General features: G+C 39.4%; 1 protein-coding gene across 1 annotated transcript in view; it reads left to right on the top strand.

Annotated features, from left to right (window-relative positions):
* ZNF157 (zinc finger protein 157) overlaps positions 1-19,233 on the top strand; it is a 47,214-nt gene extending 27,981 nt beyond the window's left edge. Inside the window, exons 3-5 of the mRNA XM_073798937.1 lie at positions 12,473-12,612; positions 12,906-13,001; positions 13,936-19,233. Coding sequence (XP_073655038.1) covers positions 12,473-12,612; positions 12,906-13,001; positions 13,936-14,960 — 1,261 coding nt within the window. The 3' untranslated portion in view covers positions 14,961-19,233. The remainder of the gene's footprint in view (positions 1-12,472; positions 12,613-12,905; positions 13,002-13,935) is intronic.
* Positions 19,234-25,743: the final 6,510 nt, after the last annotated feature.

The raw sequence follows: 25,743 nt of genomic DNA, 5'->3' as shown, positions 1-25,743 counted from the left end.
AACATGAATGTTGGTTCTTTTGCTACAGTCCCACAGGTCCCTGAGGCAGTATTTTTCCAGTCAATTTTGTCTGGGTAATTTCTATTCTTCTGTGTTCCATTTCACTGAGTCTTTCCTCTGTCCCATCTGTTCTGTTGTTGAGGCCATCCATTGAGGTTTTTTGTGTGTTTTTGTTTTTGATTTATTTTTTGGCTGTGTTGGGTCTTTGTTACTGTGCATGGGCTTTCTCTAGTTGTGGCGAGCGGGGGCTACTCTTCGTTGCTGTGCGAGGGCTTCTCATTGCAATGGCTTCTCTTGCTGCAGAGCGCAGGCTCTAGGCACACAGGCTTCAGTAGTTGTGGCATGTGGGCCTCAGTAATTGTGGCTTGCGGGCTCTAGAGCGCAGGCTCAGTAGTTGTGGTGCATGGGCTTAGTTGCTCCATGGCATGTGGGATCTTCCTGGACCAGGGCTGAAACCCGTGTCCCCTGCATTGGCAGGGGATTCTTAACCATTGCACCACCAGGGAAGCCCCCACCCATTGAGTTTTTAATTTTAGTTATTGTGTTTTTAGGTCTAAAAATTTCCATTTGGGTCTTCTTTATATCTTCTGTTTTTTTCCTGAGACATGCTCACTGAAGCGTTTTTGTGATGACTGATTCAAAATCTTTGTTGGATAATTATCTCTGTTATGTCAGTCTTGATACCTATCGATTTTTTTTCATTCAGTTTGAGATTTTTTCTGGTTCTTGATATGAGTGATTGTCAATTGAAACCTAGGCATTTTTGGTATTATGCTATGAGAATCTTGTTCTTATTTAAACCTGTTTTAGCTGGCTTCCTCTGACTTCACTCCAGCTGGGGAAGAGAGGGCGTCACCTCATCAGTACCAAGTGGCACTACATATATATGTGTGTGTGTGTGTGTGTATATATATATATATATACACACCACATCTTTTTTATCCATTCATCTGTTGATGGATACAAGATGCTTCTGTGTCTTGACTATTGTAAATAGTGCTGCTATGAACATTAGGATGCATGTATTTTTTTGAATTACAACTTTGTTTTGTATATGGTGTTCAGAGTTTTTAGTCATACTTAGCAGGAGGAATGGGGAGAAGTATATTTACTCTATTTTCCCAGAAGCAGAAATCAGCCTACTTCTTAAGAGAGAAAAAAAACCACAAAGCTCATTTCCAGTTCAGATTAAAATTACAGAACTTTTACTTCTTTGCTATTATACTTACATATCTTTTTTTGGTGGAGGTGTTATAATGACATTAACACAATTACTTTCTTGGTTTATCCTATAATATAACAAATAATGGCAAATGAAGTAAAACTAATAAGAATGGTTGCCTTTTCTAAAAAAAAGAAACATTGGGAGTGTTAGATATTTTTCCATGTCCAGAAATAATTTTCTACATAATTTTAGTGGTTACATAGCACTCCATCCTTTGAGCACTGGCAATGGTGGTAAGTTTTCATTATAATTGACAATTTGATGGTGAAACTCCTCGATTTGTTTCTTTACATACATCCATGATTATTTGTTAAAGATATTTTTTGGGAAATTGAATTTTTGTGTTACAGGAGAGGGTTCACTAAATTGTAAGGAATTCAGTGGATGACAGTGAAAAATCTTCCTCTTCACACTAAACAGTAATACTGTTTGGAGGCTGATGATTCTGGGCAATGCATGTCACTTTTTCCTGATCAGTGCTCTACCCCTCTCCAGCTCTTCCTTCCCAGATCTTCCAAAAAAGAGTTAGAGATGGCCACATCTCCAGCCAGTTTTTATTTGTTCATTTATTTACTTATTAATTTTGTTTTCCTGTGGTTTTTAGGGCGCTTCTAAGTATAAATAGACAAATATTAGGATAAAAGGAAGGGAAATAAAAAGAAGAGGATATCAAAACAAGTTTTAGAATGTAGCCATGTTGGTCAACAATCCTACACAATTAGAAACTTCGAAGTCTAGATTTATCTCTGGTATTCTGGGACGACATAACAGAGTTAGAAGTCCAATCAAACACATGAATTTCAACACCCCCACAGAGAAATCGATAATTCCTCTATAGTAAAGCTTTCCTGATACTCGAGAGTTAAGAAATCTTTTGATGGATCTTCATATGGATGATGGAAACAGTATCTTCAATTACAACTTTGTCATAAATGCTATTACAGGACTCCTATGGCTCTTTCTCTTTTTGAAAATATTTTTTTCATTCAGTAAGTAAGATTAAAACCTATAAGATTTTGCTTACAGTTAATGAGTGATAAGAGAAAGGGTGAACATTAATTATCCTCTGATTGGGTAATTAAAATGCATCTGACCCAAAGTCAAGTTACTCAGTGATATACCAGTTACTTGTGTGGGCTTAAGAGTTTTTGACCAAAATACTTCTAAACAAAGCATGCCATCTGAGAGCATAGGGATACTGGGTACATAAAATACTACATAAGAAAGTTGATGGAAGGTAGTTGTGTCAGACCTTTAGATTCTTTTTTGAAAAAAATTGAAGTATAGTTTGATTTACAATGTTGTGTTAGTTTCTGGTGTACAGCAAAGTGATTCGGTTATACATATATATATATATATATGTATATATATGCTTTTTCATTATAGGCTACTACAAGATACTGAATATAGTTCCCTTGCTATACAGTAGGACCTTATTTATCTATTTTATATATAAGACCTTTAGATTCTTTAGGCTTCTAACAGTTGGTTGCCATATGCAGGGACTTTGCAACCAGTTCATCGTTATTTTCTCTCTTGACTTTTCTGAGTTAGACAGTTTTAACCCACACCCACTAAGCAGGATTAAAGAGACACTTTAAAATAAAGATTAGTTGGAAAACATAAAGCAATCCTACATCCCAGTAGAATTTTAGTTGAATTAAATTGTAAGAGAAATGCAATGATTATTGCACGTATTGTTCTAGTCTCACTACATCTGTTGAGTAGAATTTGCATTCCAAGTGTTTTCATCTTTACCATCATTGAGTCCTTAATCTGTCTCCCTTCCTTTTTGAAGTCTTCCCCATGCTTTTCCGACACTCCTTTCTGGCTGGTTCTCTTTTTTTCTGAGTTGCTAGATGGTGCACAATTTGAGAGTTCTGATGATGTTCTTATCAAAGAAGTCTGTGCAGGAGGAGCATTACCAAATAAGAAATTGCTAATCAATGTCCAGATGACGTGGCATGGATAAAGTACCATCCCCAACAGTGTCCAAATGTCTCCACTGGAAGAGTGCACCATGGATGTAGTTGGTCTTTCTGCCTGTGCAGTAAACTGCCATGCTTTTTCTCAAGGAGCATCCAGAGGAAACTGATTTATAAAGGAAGAACCATCAAGAAGTCAGAATTGGGGCTTCCCTGGTGGCACAGTGGTTGAGAGTCTGCCTGCCGATGCAGGGGACACGGTTCATGCCCCAGTCCGAAGATCCCACATGCCGCGGAGCGGCTGGGCCCGTGAGCCATGGCCGCTGAGCCTGCGTGTCCGGAGCCTGTGCTCCGCAATGGGAGAGGCCACAACAGTGAGAGGCCTGCGTACTGCAAAAAAAAAAAAAAAAAGACAGAATTGAATTATTGCAACAATGTTTCTTTCTCTAGCATAAGATTCCCTCTTGAATTCCACTTTTGCCTGTTGTCAGCAACATTCCATTCATGATGCCCAAAGATATCAAGAGAGCTACCGCTTTTTGCAATTCAGACACAGCTTACTTTTTTTCAGGCCCTTATACAAATATGGCCTTCTTTTGGGTCATTTTATAGAGAGGAGCTAGCAATGTTTGCAGATGTGGACCATGCATCCTGAAAAATCCATGTAATCCAATCATGGGCTGTGTTTCTTCTTAGTACCAAAGGTAGGCAACAACACTTCATTTTTGTTGCCTGTGGAATGTCACATGTGGCTCCTGCCAAGGGTATTCCTAAGAATTTCACCATTTGAGTGGGCCCTTAGATTTTGTTGGATTTATCAACTAGCTTCTGTTGATCATATGTGTCACTGTTGCATTTAAGTCAGTCCTTGTTCGATCTTCAGTTTCCAGTATTATCATATCATCAATGTAGTATATTATTATACTTGGGACCTGCATTAAGTCTAAATCCCTTCTAACCAAATTATGACAGTTGAATTATGACAGCTGGTGAATTCAAATAACATTTTGACAGTACAGTAAATGTAAATTAGGATCCTTCCCACATGAAAGCAAACTGTAGTTGACTCTTCCTATATTGAGATAGGGAAAAAAGCATTTGCAGGATCAGTCACTGAGAACCAGTCTCCTTTAACTTCCTGTATTTTTTCCACTGTTGAAACCATATCAGGAAGTACTGATGCTATTAGGTGATACTAATTTATTTAAGCCTTGATGATCTGCTGTTAGTCTCCCTGAGCCATCCGCCTTTTTCATGGACCACTCAGGGCTATTCTAAGAGAATTTGTTGGACCAGCACTCCAGCTTCTAACATGTCATTAATTAAAATGGTAACTTTTTTTGTCCACCACATTTTCTACACTGCTTCAAAATAACAACTTGTATGAGCTTAGGCAATTATAAAGATTCTCATTTATGATGTGCAATTAATACTGGCCAAGGGATGAACTTATACTCCTCTTGTTTTATAATACTACGTAGGAGAAGTATTCCCCAGTCAGACATAAATATCCATCTCAGGAATACATTTAGATGAAGGAGGTACAGTTCACATAAAGTCTATTCAAATATTCCCATTTTCATGCAGATTTTCACCTTAATTCCATCAACTGTTGCATCCCTATATCCTTTTAATCTAACTGTGGCCCCTGTTAGGACTTGACCAACAGATTTTGGAATCACAGTGCATTATTCTTCCATGTCAGAGTCCCAGAAAACTTTCTTCTCTGCCCTCTGGCCATTTACCCACATATGTGCATATGGCCTTTGGGTACTCAGCTGGGTGTTGAGCCTGGCTGAAGACTAAGATAAACCTTGAGTCCATACTGATAGTAAATGTATGAACGAGGGAGAAAGGAAAAGCCCTTCCTTAAGGTCTAGTGGCAACTAGTAATGTGGAAAGAATGATGGAGTTAGAAAAATAACCTTTTGCAACCATTCTAGTTGGTAATAATTAAGCCAAGCAAGAATCATTGGTGGATGCCAAAGCTATCGGATGAAAGTTTAATGAGGAACAATACATTTACGTAGTTTCAAGGTATGTTCCTACACATTGCTCATTAATTACATAGGGAAAATTTGTAACTTTGCAGTGGAGAAAACTGACGGACACTACCTTAACTAAATGATCAGAAACATAAAAATTTTAATTTGAAGAGTCCTCATAATCTCACCTTCTGGAGATAACCAGTCTTAACAGTTCAGTAACTATCCCTCAGGAATTCTGAAGTTTTTCTGGATATGACTGATTGATTGTTCCAGAGACATTTGTTGAGAAGAGTATCCTTTCCCCACTGAATATTCTTTTTTTTTAACATCTTTATTGGAGTGTAATTGCTTTACAATGTTGTGTTAGTTTCTCCTGTATAACAAAGTGAATCAGCAATACGTATACATATATCCCCATATCTCCTCCCTATTGCGTCTCTCTCCCACCTTCCCTATCCCACCCCTCTAGGTGGTGACAAAGCACTGAGCTGATCTCCTTGTGCTATGCATCTGCTTCCCACTAGCTATCTATTTTACATTTGGTAGTGTATATATGTCAATGCTGCTCTTTCACTTCATCCCAGCTTCCCCTTCCCCTCACCCCCGTGTCCTCAAGTCTATTCTCTACGTCTGTGTCTTTATTCCTGTTCTGCCCCTACGTTCATCAGAACCATTTATTTTTTTTTAGATTTCATATATATGTGTTAACATATGGTATTTGTTTTTCTCTTTTTGACTTACTTCACTCTGTATGACAGACTCTAGGTCCATCCACCTCCCTACAAATAACTCAATTTCGTTTCTTTTTATGGCTGAGTAATATTCCATTGTATATATGTGCCACATCTTCTTTATCCATTCATCTGTCGATGGACACTTAGTTGCTTCCATGTCCTGGCTTTTATAAATAGTGCTGCAATGAACATTGTGGTACATGACTCTTTTTGAATTATGGTTTTCTCAGGATATATGCCCAGTAGTGGGATTGCTGGGTCATATGCTTGTTCTATTTTTAGTTTTTTAAGGAACCTCCATAGTGGCTGTATCAATTTACATTCCCACCAACAGTGCAAGAGGGTTCCCTTTTCTCCACACCCTCTCCAGCATTTATTGTTTTTAGATCTTTTGATGATGGCCATTCTGACTGGTGTGAGGTGATACCTCATTGTAGTTTTGATTTGCATTTCTCTAATGATTAGTGATGCTGAGCATCCTTTCATGTGTTTGTTGGCCATCTGTGTGTCTTCTTTGGAGAAATGTCTATTTAGGTCTCCTGCCCATGTTTGGATTGGGTTGTTTGTTTTTTTGATATTGAGCTGCATGAGCTGTTTGTATATTTTGGAGATTAATCCTTTGTCAGTTACTTCGTTTGCAAATATTTTCTCCCATTCTGAGGGTTGTCTTTTGGTCTTGTTTATGGTTTCCTTTGCTGTGCAAAAGCTTTTAAGTTTGATTAGGTCCCATTTGTTTATTTTTGTTTTTATTTCCATTTCCCTAGGAGGTCCCCACTGAATATTCTTGACACCTTTGTCAGACATCAATTGATCATATATGTGTGAATCTATTTCTAAATTCTATTTTGTCTCATGGATATCTTTTTTTAAATATTTATTTATTTATTTTGGCTGCGCCAGCTCTTAGTTGTGGAACGCGGGATCTTCATTCCGGCATGCGGGATCTAGTTCCCCGACCAGGAATTGAACCTGGGCCCCCTGCATTGGGAGCGTGGAGTCTTACCCACTGGACCACCAGGGAAGTCCCTCTCATGTATATCTTTACAAAAATACTACACTGTTTTGAAAACTGTAGCTTTATAAGTCTTGAAATGAGGTAATGTAAGTCCTCTAACTTTTTTCTTGTTCAAAATTGCTCTGGCTAATCTAAGTCTTGTGGTTTTATTTCTATATTAATTTTAGAATCAGCTTGTCCATTTTTGGTTCTTAAATTTCTTTATTGATTGTGATCAATGTTGCTTGTAATATTTCAATTTTAAGGAACTTACCGAGATTGTTTTCTTTGTGCCCTAGTGTATGATCAAGTTTTGTGAATGTTCCATGTACACCTGAGAAAAAGTATATTCTGTATGATCTGGGTATAGTGTTTCTTTCTTTTGTTCTTTCCTTCTCTCTCCCTCTCTCCCTCCTTCCCTCCCCCGCCTTTCTCTCTCTCTTTAAAAGTCTCCCATTAGAGAAAGCTTTTATTTCTTCTTGTTTCTCTGTAGTTTTCAGCTTATGTAGGCTTTTGCTGTGTTACTTTGTGCATAGATATTTACAGATATCTTTATTGTTATATCTTCATTGTGAACAGGGCTTGTAACATTACGAAGTATCCCACTTTATCTTATATCCTTTTGGAATTCTACTCTGTCTGGTATCAGGATTTCAATCCCTGCTTTTATATTGTTTTCATTTGGTAAATCTTTGCCCATCGTTTTAACTTTAGCCTTTTTGAAAGACCATTTTAAGCATGTCTCTTGTATACAGCATTGTGTTGGGTTCTGCTTTACAAGGCAATGTGAAAACCTTTTTATTTTAATAGATGAAGTAAGCCTATTCACATTTATTTGTATTACTGTTTGGTAATATAAATAATACAAATATGTTCTCAGTTCTCTCATTTTATCTTATGATGTAATTACTGTGTGTATTTGTTATATTTACTGTGTTTCTTTTTCTATTGTTTCCTCTAAACTTTTTTTGGTAGTTAGGAAGACTTGTATTTTTATGCTGGTGGTTACCTTTGTGTTAATCCTTTTTATAGTACTCTTAGTCAACCCTTTTATCTTTCTTTTTATTTTCTTTTTATTTATTTATAAAATTGTATATATTTAAGGTGTACAGCATGATGATTTGATATACATATACATAGTGAAATGATTCCTACAGTTAAGCTAATTAACATATCATCTCCTTACATAGTTACCATTTTTGTGTGTGATGAGTGCACCTGAAATTTACTCTCTTAGTATATTTCCGTTGTTCAATACAGTGTTAAGTATAGTCATCATGCTTGTATATTAGATCTCTAGACTTTATTCATCCTACATAAATGTAACTTTATACTCTTTGACCAACATCTCTCCTCATTTCCCCCATACCCTTGGTAACCACCATTCTACTCTTTGCTTCTGAGTTTGACTTTTTAATTTTTTTTTTAGATTCCACATATTAGTGAGATCATACAGTATTTGTCTTTCTGTCTGACTTATTTCACTTAGCATAATGTCCTCCAGGTTCATCCATGTTGTTGAAAATGGCAGGATTTCCTTCTTTCTCATGGATGAATACTACTCCACTCTATATATACTAGATCTTTTTTATCCATTCATCCACTAATGGACACTTAGGTTATTTCCATATATTGGCTATTGCAAATAATGTTGCAATGAACATGGGAGTGCAGATACCTATTTGGCATAGTGATTTCATTTCCTTTGGACATATACCCAGAAGCAGGACTGCAGGATCATACAGTAGTTCTAGTTTTAATTACTTGAGTAATCTTAACACTGTTTTCCATAATGGCTTTACCAATTTACCTTTTTTTTTTTTTTCGGTAAGTGGGGCCTCTCACTGTTGTGGCCTCTCCTATTGCGGAGCACAGGCTCCAGACGCGGAGGCTCACGGGCCTAGTTGCTCCACGGCATGTGGAATCTTCCTGGACCGGGGTACGAACCCGTGTCCCCTGCATCAGCAGGCGGACTCTCAACCACTGCACCACCAGGGAAGCCCCAATTTACCTTTTTTAAATTAATCTTTTACCATCTAATTTGTCTCTCCTCTGTTACCTATGCAGCAGTAAATGATCTTATTCAGTTTCCCCCTTTCTTTCTCTTCTCCTCCATATTTTAGTTGTATTTTTTCTACTTTGTCAGAACACTTAATGTGTATACATTATCCTTCAACCCATGACCCCAGCCTTATTTTAGTCTTATCTTTACCGTTAAATATATGAAATGCTTACTGTCAGTCCTTTTGCCAGAATTTTCCCATTCATTGTTTTTGGTTGAAGCTCATTGTTTACTATAGTGCTATCCAGTAACACTTCTTTCAGTGATGGGAATGTTCTGTATCTGTGCTGTCCAGTACTGTCCAGTACTGTAACCAGCCACATGTGGCTACTGAGCACTGGAAATGTGCTTTAGTGTGACTGAGGAACTGAATTTTTAATTTTATTCCATTTTAATTCATCAAAATTTAAACTCAAATAGCCACATGTGGTTAGTGGCTACCATATTAAGCAGTGAAGCTCTAGCAAATTCCTTAGGAAGGGCACACATATTCTGGCCTATTCAAAACTTTTTCTGACGGCCTTGATACTTGAAGGGTATCTTGGCTGGATATAGTTTCCTTTGTTTGTACTTTCTTTCCTTAATTTTCTTGAATGTGCTGTTCTACTATTGCCTTGCTTTCTGTGTTGTTTTTGAGAAATGGATGCTGATCTAATTCTTTTGCTTGGAGGCCCTGAGGAATATTTTTCTTTGCCTTTAAATTCTAATAGTTTTAATTAGGATATATCTCAGAGTTGATTGCTCCAAGTCAATTTTCCTTGGTACCCAGTGGGCCCTTTGATTGTGTTGAGGTTTGTTTTATGATCCAGGATATGGTCTAGCTTGGTGAATATTCCATGTATACTTGAAGAAACAGTTAATCTCAGTTTTTGAGTGAAATGTTCTACAATTCCTTGGATGATTGGTGGTGTTCAGTTTTTCTGTATCTTTGTTGATTTTCACTCATCACTAAGAGAGGTGATGAAAGTTGGCAGCCATATTTGTGGATTGTCCCATTTCTTCTTTCAGTTTTGCTTCATGTATTTTGAAGCTATATTGTTAGGGCGATCACCCCCGCACCCCTGTTCCCAGGGCTTCCCCATCTTGGTCCTCTAGCTGGACAGTTGGGGCTTTCATCTCCATCCTGGCACTCACTTTCTGCAACTAGGTTTGCCCTTGAGGCCAAGTGGTGAGAGGTTAGAAGAAAGGCAATGGAGATCCTTCCCATACTCTTCAGACCACTATTCCTCTGGCCAAAGAAGAGGATTCCTCTCCTTTAGAGTTTGAGGAGCCTGCTGCTGCAAGGTTACATCTTTGGCACTGGGATTTACTTTGGGGCAGGACTGCATGAGAAAGAAAAGAGGCTTTCTCTCATTTTCTCTGTCCCACAAGAGCCCCTCCCACCCCCTTTCAGTCTTCATGTCATATTGGTGTACCTGCTGACTCTGTATTTGATGCCTCTCTCAAGCTCTGTGTTCTCTTAGCCACCCAGTTTATTCTGGTGGCTTCAGCTAGTGCTGAAATGCTACTGCCTCTCAATCCTTCGTCTATCCTAGCCTCCTCTCACAGATCCAGCATCATATATGCACCTTCCAGCTGGACGTCTCTATCAGTATGTGACATAAACACTCCAGCTCAGGTCCAAGATCTATCTCAATTTCCCCTTCTGCCAACCCACTGTCTTTCCTGTTTTGCTAATCTCAATATGTGGCACCAGCCTCAACCCAGCTGTTCATCAACCCAGCTGTTCACTCTCAAGGGAGAGTAATATTCTCTCCCTTTGTCCTACTTGACAATACTTCTGTATAACTTATAAATCTAACTATATTGTGGGAAGGTCAGAAAATATTCTGATCATATAAAGAGTCAAGTATTTTGGAGACTGATGATAGATAGAAAAAAAAAGGTGAAAATCCCTCCACTGTCTGCCCCTGAATATCTCTATAGCCCTTTATCTCATCACTGCCCAAAGCACTGTTTTCCTATCATACTGTGCTATTTATAGTTCTCTAACTCACCATGTGTGTTTCATGTCTTCCTGCTTTTTCTCATACTACTGCCCCATATTCGTGAGGGAGGTTATATTCTTGTTTAAGGATTCAAAGCTCTACCTCCCCAATAACACAAGTTGGAAACTTATTCCATCCCTTGTGAAAGCCCATTGCACCCTGTACACATGTCCAGCATAGCTCCTATAACATCTCATTGCAGGTGTGTGTTCACATTTAGGCATACCTCCGGAATATTGGAGGTTTGGTTCCAGACCACTGCAATAAAGAAAATATCGCAATAAAGTGAGACACATGAATTTTTTGGTTTCCCTGTGCATATAAAAGTTACATTGACATTATACTGTAGTCTATTAAGTGTGCAATAACATTATGTTTAAAAAAACCAATGTACATACGTTAATTAAAAATTACTTTGTTGCTTAAAAATGCTAACCATCGGGCTTCCCTGGTGGTGCAGTTGTTGAGAGTCCGCCTGCTGGTGCAGGGGACACGGGTTCGTGCCCTGGTCTGGGAGGATCCCACATGCCGCGGAGTGGCTGGGCCCATGGGCCATGGCCGCTGAGCCTGCACGTCCGGAGCCTGTGCTCCGCAACGGGAGAGGCCACAACAGTGAGAGGCCCGCGTACCAGAAAAAAAAAAAATTGCTAACCATCATCTGACAATTGCAGGGTTGCCACAAACCTTCAATTTGTAAAAAAACGTGATATCTGTGAAGCACAATAAAGTGAAGCGTAGTAAAACACGGCATGCCTGTGCAAGTCTCCTTATTGGGGTACGAGCTCCTTGAGAGTAGGCACTCTATCTTTGTTTCCCCAGCAATTGGGACAGGTCCAGGCACAGAGTGTTAACTCAGTAGTCAGTGGTCTTTTCTCCATGAATTGAAAAATTAATACACTAGCAGGACTGTTCTGTGTTTTCCTCCCCCAAAGTATAGTATCAAGCAAGAAAGGGTCAGGTTTCCAGTGCCAGCTAAAAATTGTCACTTGCTATCTGCCCCTACAAGGATGAAGTCACTAGCCACTGCAGTCACTGACCTTCAACATACCCTGAAAGGAATTCAGGGTGGAGATCAGGAATGAGACACTCTGTGCTCTGGGAAAAACTGGCAGAGCAGGCCTTCAGATAGTTAGATATTTTCAGGAGAAAATTTTCTGAACTCAATTTCTTGCATCTTCTCGTATCTAGCAAAGCACTAAAACCATTAACGGAGACATCTGCTCCTTCTGACTAGCAGCAACCTTCTACCAAGATGTGTGCTTAATTGCATGTACCCCCTTCACCAAAATCACATATATACTGACCTCCCCCCTTGCCTCTTCAGAGCAGTTCCTCAGAGCTATCTGAGAGGCTGTCTCCTGAGCTATAGTCCTCATTTTGCCCCAAATAAAACTTAACTCACAACTCTCACATTGTGCTTTTTTTTTCCAATTGACACCAGTGTAGCTTTTTCTAGTCAACTGTCAAAAGTGCTCTATTAAAAAAAAAAAAAGTGCTCTATTGAAAGAATTAGTTCCCACACATCTTTTCCATGTGTCCCATTCTGATCATTGCAGATTGTTGTTACAGGGATCTGTGTCATTTGAAGACGTGGCTGTGGATTTTACCCGACAGGAGTGGTACAGACTGGACCCTGCCCAGAGGACCATGCACAAGGATGTGATGCTGGAGAACTACAGCAACCTGGCGTCTGTGGGTGAGGATTATTGTCCATGTAACTCCTGGTAGCATGTGTTTCCTTTCTTGGTTGCTGTAACCTGGGCAGCCTTTGCAGAGTTCAGTGATACTTTAGTTCTAGATTCAAGGGGTCACAGATGATTTATCAGTTTGGGGCACCAGGAAGAGTGTGTGTGTTCTCACTTCCCCCAATGAAAGGTTTCAATGGGCACCCTTCCTTGTGCAGCTCATGAAGATGCACTTTTCTCCTCCATCAGAGGCCCTAAAGCTCAGACAACTTGGCCCACGTCCTGTGCCATTTCCCATTAACAGGCCTCTGCGTGGCCAAACCAGAGATGATCTTCAAGTTGGAGCGAGGGGAAGAACTGTGGATATTAGAGGAGGAATCCTCAGGCCATGGTTACCCAGGTGAGTGAGCAAGAACTAGACATATGGAAAATAGGGAAAATAAGAGCTCAGGAATTCAGGTCAAAGGTTAAGTTTGGGCAGTGTTTTTCAGGAATCTCTTTTCAGAGGCCCTTGCTCTTTGAAAATGACCAGAGGACAAAGGTCTACATGCTTTAGATACCTAAATCCTACATCCCAATATCATGCTCACACTTAAGTGCTCTCTCCTATTTTATCTCAATTTTTGTAGTCATTTACCACTCTTATCTTTCCCTGCCTGCCTCAGCTTAGACATTTATTCTTAGCTAGTCTGTCTCTCTTTAGTATTCTCAATTGCCTTCCTTCCCTCCATTGCCTTGGATGCCTTCTGTTGTCAAGCAATCATTCATACATTCATTTAGTCATCTACCAAATCCTAAATGAGGTCAACTATATGCTGGTCACATTCTAGGTGTGGGGATCCAGTAGTGAATAAAGTAATATCTCTGTTCTCCTGGAGCTTGCAGTCTAATGAGGGAAAGAGACCAGAAACAAACAAATACATGGTGTTTGGTGGTGAAAAGAAAATCAACTCAAGATAAGAAGGACAGACAGTGATGGAGTTTATGCTTTTGGGGAATGTGGTCAGAGAAGACTCTTTGGGGAAGTTAACATTAGTGCACCAACATCAGTGAAGTGAGAGAGACAGAGCCATGTGGAATTTTAGTATTCTGAGCAGAGAGAACAGTAAGTGCCAAGCCTAGTCTGAGCAATATATCATAGGAACAGCAAAGATGCTGGTGTGGCTTAATGGTGGGTGGTGAGAGTGTTAAGAGGTGATATCAGAGAGTTAGCCGGGGGCTAAGTTATGTAGAATTTTTATAGGCTTTGTTAAGCATTTTAATTTTACACTGTGACAAGGGAAAGCCTATGTTGGTTTTGAGTGAGAGAGATATGATCTGATTTGTTTTTAAAGGCTCTCTGTCACTGCTGTGTGCCAACAATTCTGTTGGGGGTAATGCCCTCAGTCATGATAATGACCTTCAGCATCAGAAGCTTCAAACTTTGGATCAAACTGTTGAATATGGGAAAGCCTTCTACAAGAGAACAGCCTTTGTTGGACATAAAAGAACACACACAGGAGAGAAAAACTTTGAATGTCATGAATGTGGGAAAACTTACTGCAGGAAATCAAATCTTATTGAACATCTGAGAATACACACAGGCGAGAGACCCTATAAATGTGGTGAATGTGCAAAAACCTTTAGTGCAAGATCATACCTCATTGCTCATCAGAAAACTCACACAGGGGAGAAGCCCTTTGAATGTAATGAATGTGGAAAATCTTTTGGCAGGAAGTCACAACTCATTCTACATCGGAGAACACACACAGGAGAGAGACCCTATGAATGCACTGAGTGTGGGAAAACCTTTTCTGAGAAGGCAACCCTCATGATTCATCAGAGAACTCACACAGGGGAGAAACCCTATGAATGTGGCGAATGTGGGAAAACATTTCGTGTTAAGATATCCCTTACTCAACACCAGAGAACTCACACAGGGGAGAAACCCTATGAATGTGGTAATTGTGGGAAAAACTTTCGTGCAAAAAAATCCCTAAACCAACATCAAAGAATTCACACAGGCGAGAAACCCTATAAATGTGGTGAATGTGGAAAATTCTTCAGAATGAAGATGACTCTCAATAATCACCAGAGAACTCATACAGGTGAAAAACCCTATCAGTGTAACGAATGTGGGAAATCTTTCAGGGTGCACTCATCTCTTGGAATACATCAGCGAATTCACACAGGAGAGAAACCTTATGAATGTAATAAATGTGGTAATGCCTTCTATGTCAAAGCACGCCTCATTGAACATCAGAGAATGCATTCAGGAGAGAAACCCTATGAATGTAGTGAATGTGGAAAAATCTTCAGTATGAAGAAGTCCCTGTGTCAACATCGGAGAACTCATGTAGGAGAGAAACTTTATGAATGAAGTGAATGCAGGAATGCCTTCTATGTGCAAGTATGCCTCATTGACACAGGAGAGAGACCCTTTGAATGTCAAGGATGTGGGAAAGCCTTCTGCCAGAAAGCACATCTCAGAGAACATCAGAGAACTCACTTAGGCCAGCCCTTGCCTTGTACTATGGAGAAAGCTTCTCTAAGAAGATTCCCCTCACCATTTGACCAAACTCTTTGGGCCATCTGATTACTGGTGCACACAGAGTGCACTTGTAACAATTTGGCTCTTATGTTGGTGTGAAAATTGTCCTGATCGCCTTAGGGAGTGGCTCATTGTTGTTTTCATTTCATTTGGATTTCCCTAATTAGTGGTGAGGTTGAACATTGGCTTACCTGTTGACTGGCCATTTGTTTTATTTCGTCTGTGCAATGACTGTTCATATCCTTTGCTCATTGTTTTCTAATGGGCTGTTTATCTTTTACTTCTTGGTTTAAATGTTGTTTTTCTTGTTTTTTTTTAATATGTGAAAATATAAAAATCCTTTTTCAGTCATGTGTGTTGCAAATATCTCCTCTCAGACTGTGACTGGTTATTTAATTTTTTTAACTCTTTTCTTCTGCTGAAGTTTTATGTTTTCATATTATTGGTTTCAAGGTGATAATATTCTCCTATACTTTCCTCTAAAGTGAAGGTTTCACTTTCAACATTTAGAATTTTAATCTACCCTAAATTTTTTCTTTGTAGTATGAAGTCTACAATATATAATGCTGTATTTCTTTTAAATACTTTACATCAGTGGTATCACACTATTTTTAAACTTATGCAACTTGCTTTTTTTCATGAAGTGTTACATTTCCAAGATCTATCCATGTTGATAAATATATTTATTTATTTCTCCATTCCCCTAGTGAAAGACATTTGTATCATTTTTGTGTTTTGTGTTTAAATCTAGAAGTGGAAATGATGGGTCCAGGGTGTAGACAGTATGCCAGTTATTAATCTATTGTGCTTCAGCTCCAAACCTACCCTTCTATACTCGGCTTTGTGATGCTGGGGCCATGACTCTACAGAACACGTTTCTGTCTTGCCAGCTGCTACTCCCTGTTGGGTCCTACCAGTAAGAGATACTAAATATAAATATAGAGTCTGCGGAAGGAAGAAGGGACTTGCTCCTTTTTTCCTTCTGGTTGACTCCCTGTTCATCTGTCAGCCCAGCATTGCTTCTTCACTTGGGCAGCAGCAGTTCCTCATGGTAGCAGCAGTTTAATCCAGTTTTCACTTTTCCAGCACTAACAGCTTTAGGGTACCCCACCCCCTCAGAGACCTAGCAGCATCTGGCTGGTGCCACCTCCTTAGAGGTATGAATCCCAGTCACATGAGACCCTGCTTCCAACCTTCTATTTTTAATAATTCCAACTTCTTCCCTTCTTACCCTACGCCAGCTGCTTTCTGCAGTTGCTACCTCCATGATAATTTTAATGTTCTCTTTTTGTCTTTTAAGTTACGTGGTTAATAACTTCATCACTAGTTAAAAATTCATTTTAAGTTCTCTCTGTTAAAATAATCAGTATGGTTTCTGTCTCCTAACTGGGTTCTGATTGATATAGAAGTTTTTCAACTTGACTAAATTTTAAAGTTAAAAAAATTGCACTAATTTACACTCTCATGAGCAGTTTGAGAAAAGTTTACATTTTCACACATATTCACCAGGACTTATCTGTTTTTTTAAAATTGTTGCCGATCTGAAAGGTGTAAAATGGCTTAAGCCCTCCCATCCATGAATATGGTTTGTCTTTTTATTTAACTCACCTTTTAAAATTTTAAATAGTATTGTATGGTTTTCTCTAAGAAATTGTCTTTGAAAGTTAATCTTTTAATAGAAAATTTGCTCATGTACATGTATATACATATATATTAAAAATATTATGTATTATGGGGTATATATATATTTATATGTAATATATGTATCTATATATATGTATATAAGTGTGTGTGTATACATGTGTGTGTATGTCTCCCCAGAAAACATTTTTGTTTTATATATTCATTTTATTTTACCCACATATTTACCACTTTGATTGCTCTTCATTCTTTTCTGCATTTCCTCCAGGATCATTTTCTTCTTTGCCTGAAAAATATCCTTTAGAGTTTTCTTTAGTGGAGGTCTATTAGTGATAAACCTCTCAACCTTGTGAATATTTTCTCTTGCACTTTTTTGATAAGCAAAAGTGAATCCTTTACCTTTAATACTTGGTAGCACTGTGCCATAGTAAATTGATGCAAAATTAAATACTTTTTTTTGCTTTTTTCCCTGAGTGTTCCATAATGATTATGACAACCCAGGATATTTGAATTAATCACCAGATGCCCCCCAATACAGCATACACTTGAATATACATATTACACTTTCTTCACTTTGTATATAGCATGCCCTCATCCTCATTTACTAATTATTAAGTTTATCAAAATGATATCTCATCAGTTCTTCCAATCTTCATCTCATCCATTAAAAAAATTAAATTTGATGTTTTAAAATTATTATTATTATGGAAAATGTCAAACATAAATAAAAGTAATCTATAGTGACAGAAAGCAGATCAGTGATTGCCTCTGGGGTAGGAATTAACTCCTATGAGGTAGGAGGGAGCTTCCCAGGGTGATGAAACTATTCTGTATCTTGACTGGAGTGGGTGTTAATGGGCATACACAAGGTCATCAAATGAGTAAACTTAAGATTTGTGCATTTTATTGTATGTAAATTATATCTCAATTAAAATTTTAAAACAACAATAAAGAATTCCTTGTTCCCATATCAGGAGTCAAATGTGGGCTGCTTGGGAGAAAACGAAGAATCTTGACCACTAGATCAGATGAAAGACACTGGCAATGGGAAACTTGGTTCTCCCAAGGCTTTAGAAATGGTTTTGCTCCATGAAAATGACCTTTACTAAGGCCCCATGATGGGTTGTGCTGGCCTTCCATTAGCTACCATCACCTATGTGGTGATCCCTACTGGCCAATACTACTGTATGTATTTGGCTCCCAATAGCCTGAGCACAGTCTCTCCTAATCCTCCATTAGCATTAGCTACCATGATGTAGTTCTTACCCCCATCACATGTCTGCACAGTGTCTACTAACACCCACTCCATTAGCTTATAGCAGTTCTTATCACCACCTTTAGTTAAGAGCACAGTGTCTGCTGACCTTCCATTAGCTCACAATAGCTTGTCTTCCCACACTTTTTATTCCAGCAGAGTCTGCCGACCCCCTTTAGCTCATAGCATCATGTCTCGCCACCCCTTTTAGCTGCTATTACAATTTTTACTGACCTCCATTTGCTCACAGCATAGTGTCTTTTCACTCCTTTAGCCTCCAGCTTAGTGACTGATGATCTATTAGCTCAGTATCATGTCTTTTTGCCCCCTTTTAGACTCAACATGGTGACTGCTGACCTCCCATTAGCTCCCAGCTATGTGTCATCACCTTCATTTATACCTAATGCAGTGGCTGTTGACCCCATGTTGGCTCTCACCACTTTGTTCATTCCCCACTGTCCACTGTACAGTATATTTAATCCAATGAGTTCTAATCGCAGTATCTGCTCATCCTACATTAGATCCCCTCACTGGGTCTGCTGGTTTTTTATTAGCCATGAGTACAGTGTCTCTGACCCCCATGAACCCACAACACAGCACCGTTGCACAAATATTTATCTGCTGTTCCCCAGTTAGCCACCAATATGGTGACTTTGATCTCTTGAGCCCCAGCTTAATGTCTGCAGAACTCACATGACCTTGTCACTCTATCTTCTGATCCCCCATTTACCAAGTTCCAAGTTTTTTACCTGAGGACCCCTAAATAGCCTCCATCACTATGTCGTCTGACCTTACATTATAGCCTATTATTGCATCTGTTGACCATACGTTAATGTCTTCTGACTTGTCAGACACCCACACAGAGTATGACCTCCTTGAGGACCCATTACCATGTTTTTTGTCCTTACAGTAGCTGAATCCCTGTGTCTGCTGCTGAGTCCCTCTCCCTCACCTTTAACCATGAGTATTGTGTCTTTGACCCCTTGAGGCCTGAGTAGAGTTTGCTGACCCCACGTTAGCTCTGATCCCAGTGTCTGTTGATCCTCCATTAGGCAGCAGTACTGTTTCTTCAATATGCATGAGGTTCCAGCAATGTATTTGCTGATCCCCAATTAGCCACAAGATCAGAGACTAACCTCCATGAGCTTCTGGCACAGTATCTGCTGATTCCACAGTAGTCTCATCTTACTGACCACCCATTAGCAACGAGTACAATGTCTTTGACCTTCATAAGTCCCAATCACAGTGTTGCTGACCCTGCATTAACCATCATCACTGTGCCTGTTGATCCCCCATTAGCCACTAATACAGTGTCTGAATGCAATGATGTCCCAGTACAGTGCATGCTAACCATACATTAGAGCCCATCACCATGTTTGCTAACCCTATACTGGCCTCAACACTGAGACTACTGACTACCACCTACTAGTTTAGAGCCTTTGCCTCACGTTTTTCAATCACAGTATCTGCTACTGATCCTATATTAATTAGTGTCACCACTGTGTCTTCTAATCTTCGCCACGAGTAGAGTGTCTTTGATCTTCATAAAAAATCTGACTAGTGTCTGCTGATCCCATATTAGTACTTTATTACCCTGCTGATTAGCCATTAGCCACCACTAAAGTGATTTTTGTCTCCACCCCAGCATCAGCCCATTCGCTACCCCCATCCCTGTGGATGCAGGTTACTCATCCTCTAATACAATGTATTGACCTCATGAGCCCCAGCATAATGCCTGGGACTCATTAGAGCCTACCCTGCATTAGAGCCCTTTATGGTTTCTGATGATCTTCTATTGGTCACCAGTACAGTGTCTTTAATTCCCATGAGTCCCCATAACCATATCTGCTGGTGCTGTATTAGCTCCCATGATTGTTGAATTCCCACTAGTCATTAATATACTATATTTGATCCCTGTGATTACTCCCCACAGTTTCTGATGACCCTTTATTAGGACCAGTCATTGTTCCCTGATTTCTATAAATTGGTTTGTTGCTGTTTCAATTGTTCCTTGGACTCTGGTGGTTCCCCAGTCCTGCAGACTGCTTTTTTATTTTTCCTTTCCCAGCACTTCAGAGACTCGTCTTTGATGTTTTTGGCCTGATCCTCTGGATCTAGGCCCTGTTGCTCTCACTCTTTTGTAGCCCGTCTGACTGTCTCCCAAATACAAGGACTGTTTTGTGGTCTCTTCAGATGTTTGATGATCCCTCTGTTCCTCAGGTCCAGACACTATCCCCTTGTCCCATTAGCTGTTTCCTGGTTTCTCTGGCTGTGCCCTCAGCTTGAGATTGTTCCCTTATCTGTCTGGCTGTCTCCTAGGTATTTCTAGCTGTTGCATGACATTTAGGGATGTTTTCTTCTTCCATTTGCCTGTTCTAGAGTCTCTCTGGTTGTCCTCTAACTACAAGGACTGTTTTCTGGTCCTTTGGCCTTTTGATAATTTTTCTGACTGTTCACATCACTGCCATGACAGTTTCCTGGTCCCTATGGCTGTTTTCTAGGGTCCGGGGATGTTTCCTCAGCCTTGACCTATTGTCTGGAACCACAGACTGTTCCTGCTGCTTCTGGCAGTTCCCCAATACATGGAATAGGTTACTTGACCCTCCCTGATGTTACCTCAATCCTGGGTATGTTCACATGTCTTATTGCTTATTTTCTGCTTTCGCCAACTGTTTCTCAACACCAAGGACTGTTGTATACACTGGATGTGGCCTCAGGCATTAAACAGCAAGTGGGAGTTGCAGGCTCCAAAGGGAGCACCTTCCAGGTGCTCCCTTTAGCTGTGGCTGCTATGGAGAAGCAGACCCTACAGAGATGCTATTTAGTTCAGAGTCCTGGTGTGAGTCACTACATTTCCTCCCATTACCCTTCTAGAAAATCCATTAAGGTGAGTAAAATGAGTTACCCCTCACCCCCACATTCCGTGTGTCTGTGTGTGAATCTCTGCTTGGAAAAGAATCTCTGATGGCTGAGAGGAAGTACAAGGGGTTGGCAGTCCTGTGAGGTGTGCAGCATGGGGTCCAGCTCCATGGGTAGCCTAGGGGCTGGCCCTACCCTCACCCAGCCCTCAGTACTTCTCCCTGAAAAAAATGGGTCTCACAGTCCCTACCCAGAATCCTTCTGAGGTCTGTGATAGGGTTGGAGGATGATTTATGGGTGTATTCACCCCTTGGATATTTTTTCCAATCAAAACACAAAACTCTCATAATAATAACTTCATGTGTAATATTACTAACAGTGACAATTGCTAGACAGGCAATGTAGTGCAATGATGAAGAACATGAACACTGAAGCCAAATCTGTATTCAAATCCGAAGCCTTAATGGTTTCTTAGCTGTGACACCAAAAGCATGTCCTATAAAACAAAAAGGAAATAAATTGGGCTTCATCAAAATTAAAAATTTTTGTGTGGTAAACAGTACTGTCAAGAAAGTAAAATGTCAACCCACAGAATGGGAAAAAATATTTGCAAATCATATATCTGATAAGGGATGTGTATCTCAGATATATAAAGGACTTGTATAACCCAGTAATAAAAAAATAACCCAACTTAAAAATGGGCAAAGGAAAAAAAAATGGGCAAAGGATCTGAATAGACATTTCTCCAAATGAGATATATGAATGACCTAAGTACATGAAAAGCTTCACAGCATCATTAGGCATTAGGGAAATGGAAATCAAAACCACAATGAGAGGGCTTCCCTGGTGGCGCAGTGGTTGGGGGTCCGCCTGCGGATGCAGGGGACGCGGGTTCGTGCCCCGGTCCGGGAGGATCCCACATGCCGCGGAGCGGCTGGGCCCGTGAGCCATGGCCGCTGAGCCTGCGCGTCCGGAGCCTGTGCTCCGCAACGGGAGAGGCCGCGGCAGTGAGAGGCCCGCGTACCGCAAAAAAAAAAAAAAAAAAAAAAAAAACCACAATGAGATATTTCACAACCACTAGTAGGCTAGAATAAAAAAGATAGACAATAGCAAGTGTTGCCGAGGATGTAGAAAAATTGAACTCATCTTAACATTGCTAATGGGATGTAAAGTGGTGCAGCTGTTTTGGAAGAAAGTTTGGAAGTTTCTTAAAATGTTAAAGATAGAGTTACCATATGATCTAGGAATTCTACTCCTGGGTATCCACCCAAGAGAAATTAAAACATATATCCATACAAAAACGTACACACAAATGTTCACAGCAGCATTATTCAGAGTAGTCCCAAAGTGGAAACAGCCCAAATATCCATCAACTAATGAACGGTTGATCAAAATGTGGTATATCCATACAATAAAATATTCAGTAATAAAAAGGGATGATGTAGTGACACATGCTACAAAATTGATGAACTTTGAAAACATGTTACTTGAAAGAAGCCAGTCACAAAAGACTACATATTGTATGATTCCATTTGTATGAGATGTCCAAACTATGGAGACAGAAAGTAGATTAGTGGTTACCTAGGGCTGGGGTTGGGGGAGGTGGGAAAAGTGGAGAGTGACTGCTAATGGGTTTCTTTTTGGGATGATGAAAATATTCTAAAATTCTATTGTGATGGTTGCACAACTTTGTGAATATACTAAAATTAATTGTCATATTAAATGGGTAAATTTTATTGTATGTGGATTGCATCTCAATAAAGTTTTAAGAAATATTATAAAAATAAAAAAGATATTAACTAAGTCAGTATTTCTTAATTTGATTCCTTATAATATTTTTTAAAGAAAAACAATTAATTAGTTCCCACTTACGACTGAGAAAGAAATCCTGCCTTTTCCTAGCTCTGTGTCCTTGGGGAAATCATATTACTTCTCTATGCCTGTTTCTACATCTGTAAAATGGGGATAAAAATAATGCCTAACTCATACGGGCAGTGTGAATATTAAATGATATTATATATGTAAAGTGCTTAAAACAGTGCTAGGCATATAGCTCTCTGTACTAGTTATTGTAAGGTCGGATCTTAACAAACCGCACCGCGAAACAGAGGAAAGCTTCAAGTGAGCTTTATTAGGGAGTGCTCCCGGGCGAGGTTCACTGGTCCGAGAGAAAGGGGCCAGAGAAGTCGCACCCGGGCGAGGGTTGGGCAAGATTTTATAGGGGAAGAAGGGAAAGGGGTGTGGTGAATCCGGGAGGGCGCAGGTTATTCCTTATTTGGTGGTCTCTTCGGGTATCATGGCAATATCCGGGTGCAGGTTGCATCAGTCTTGGGACCATTAGTCCCGCCCCTCGAAAGGCGGGAAGGCTGGGCGGGGTGGAAAGTCCCCAGGTCAGTCCCTGGAACTGGGTGGTCCGGAAAGTCTCCAGGTCAGTTTCTGGAACTGGGTGGTCCGGAGAGTTTCAGTCTGATGCAACCTGTGAATCTGATTGTGTTCCCCTGCCTCGGGCCAGTTGGCCTTACAGTTATTATTAGTAATAGTAATGGTAAATATATTTTATAACAGTAGTGATAGATCTTAGTAATGACCATTTACATTATTGCAAATAATGTTTTATTAGGAATGATAATTTATAATATTGGAAATAATGTATAATATTAGTAGTAATAATTGCATGCCCTCTGGCATCTTTAGTTTAACTCATGATTTTGACAAACTCAAAGACATTACAAATATTTAATATACTCATTTGTAATGTTTTTCTTATGGTGATGCTCATACACTAATTTCTAGTGTACAAATCCCCCCACTGAAAAATACCAACATTTTCAAAGACTTCTGAGGACAGCCATCCCCCAAGCGATAATGTTCCTGCTTCTATTTCCAAGTGAGGTCACATTCTGAAATGGTGGGGGTTATGTATCTTTTTGGAGGACACAATTCAACCCATAACAATTCTCCATTATGCAGTCCTCACTGTGGACAAATCCCCATGTTTATAAATCTCTACTGTTGCCAAGAACAGATGACAAATCTCCAAGCCCTGTGTAAATAATTCCCTTGAAAAGTACCCTCTCTTCATTGTGGCATATCCCCTCTTTCACAAATACACAGCTGGCAAATACTGTATTAGTTTTCTATCATTGTGTAACAAATTACCACAAACTTAACAGCTTAAATCAACACCCATTTATGACCTCACAGGTCAGAAGTCCAAGTAAGCTTGACTGGGTTCTCTGCTTAGTGGTCTCACAAAACCAAAGTGTTGGCCACACTGGACTCTTCTATGGAGGCTCTTAGGAAGTATCCATTTCAATCTTATTCATGTTATTGGCACAACTTAGTTCCTTGCAGTTGTAGTACTGAGGTTCCCATTTCTTTGTTGGCTGTCGGCCAGTGGTGGTTGCTCTCTGCTTCTAAAGGTTAACTGCATGCCTTACAATGTGGGCCTCTTTGTCTTCAAAGTCAATTAGGACGTGCCAAATGCTTCTTATGCTTCCAATTTCTCCAGCATCCTCTTTTGTCACCAGCAGGAGAAAACTTTGCATTTCTGAAGGGCTAAGGTACTTAACTAGATTAGCCTCACCTGGATAATCTCCCTATTTTAAGGCAAACTGATTAGTAACCTTAATTACATTTGCAATTAATTTGCTACATAATGTAATATAATCATGGAATTATATCTCATCACATTCACAGGTTACATGCACAATCAAGGGGAGATGTTTATATAAAGCCTCCTGCAATCACTTTTGCACTATCTTCGTATTCACAAATATTCATTCCACTGGCATATCTCCATTGACAATTCCCATTGGCAAATTTCCCTTCTCATAAATATCTACTCACTGGAAAATCTTTCATTCCTTAACCTGTTGGGGGAAAAAAATCACCCCATTCCAAAAAAAAAATCCCTTAAAATATCTCCACTCATGACCCCTCTTTACAAATCTCCTCACTGAGAAATAAAAACTATTGACATATCACCAGTCTGCCACTGAAAAATCTTATGCATAAACACCCACTGGCATCTTTCTTATTTATAATCCCTGTTGAAAAATCTCTTTTTATAAATAACCTCCATAATACATACTCCATTGTTGTTGTCCATTGAAAAGTCTTTATAAACACCCACCCGATGGTGTAACCTATTTATAACCTTTGATGACAATTTGCCTTGTTTTTAAACACTTGGTTATTGACATATGTCCTATTGTCCAGCTCATTTAAAAAATATACCCATTATAAATACCCTTGTTGACATATACCCCATTGACAATATCTTTTGTATATCTCTCCATTCATATACACTTATCAATGTATCCCTAAGTGATAGCTCCACATTTACCAGGATCTATATTCATAAAAACCTCTCCCCCTCAACCAGGTATAACTCTATTGATGATCACTTGTGACAAATTTCTTTATTCTTAAATACTCACCAAAGTCATATCACTCATTGACAACCCAATTTACAAATCTACTGATGTGCAAATACCTTCCCATTGGAATTTTTTTACATTAAAAATCCCAGTTGAACATAAATTTTCACCTACTGGAGAATATCTCATTGACAGCCTACATTGACATATCTCCCCTTTCTTAAATACTTCTCAATATATCCCACACTGATGAGCACTTAATAGATACAAGTTCCTTGTTTATAGATACAGGTTCATTGGCATACTTGTCTCAAACCCAGGTTACAATATTCCTCATTCATAAAAATCACACCAACTGAAATATATCTGTTACTGATGATCTCCATGGACAAATCTCCACATTTATAAATTCCTGCCTGTGACTTCTTCTAGCCAAGATGGAGTCCCAGGGCCTGGATTTACCCTCATGCCAGGA

This window comes from Tursiops truncatus, chromosome X, assembly GCF_011762595.2.
Source record: "Tursiops truncatus isolate mTurTru1 chromosome X, mTurTru1.mat.Y, whole genome shotgun sequence".
In the NCBI taxonomy this organism is placed as follows: domain Eukaryota; kingdom Metazoa; phylum Chordata; class Mammalia; order Artiodactyla; family Delphinidae; genus Tursiops; species Tursiops truncatus.
Note: the sequence above shows the minus strand (reverse complement) of the source record. Positions and strands in the feature narration are given on the sequence as shown.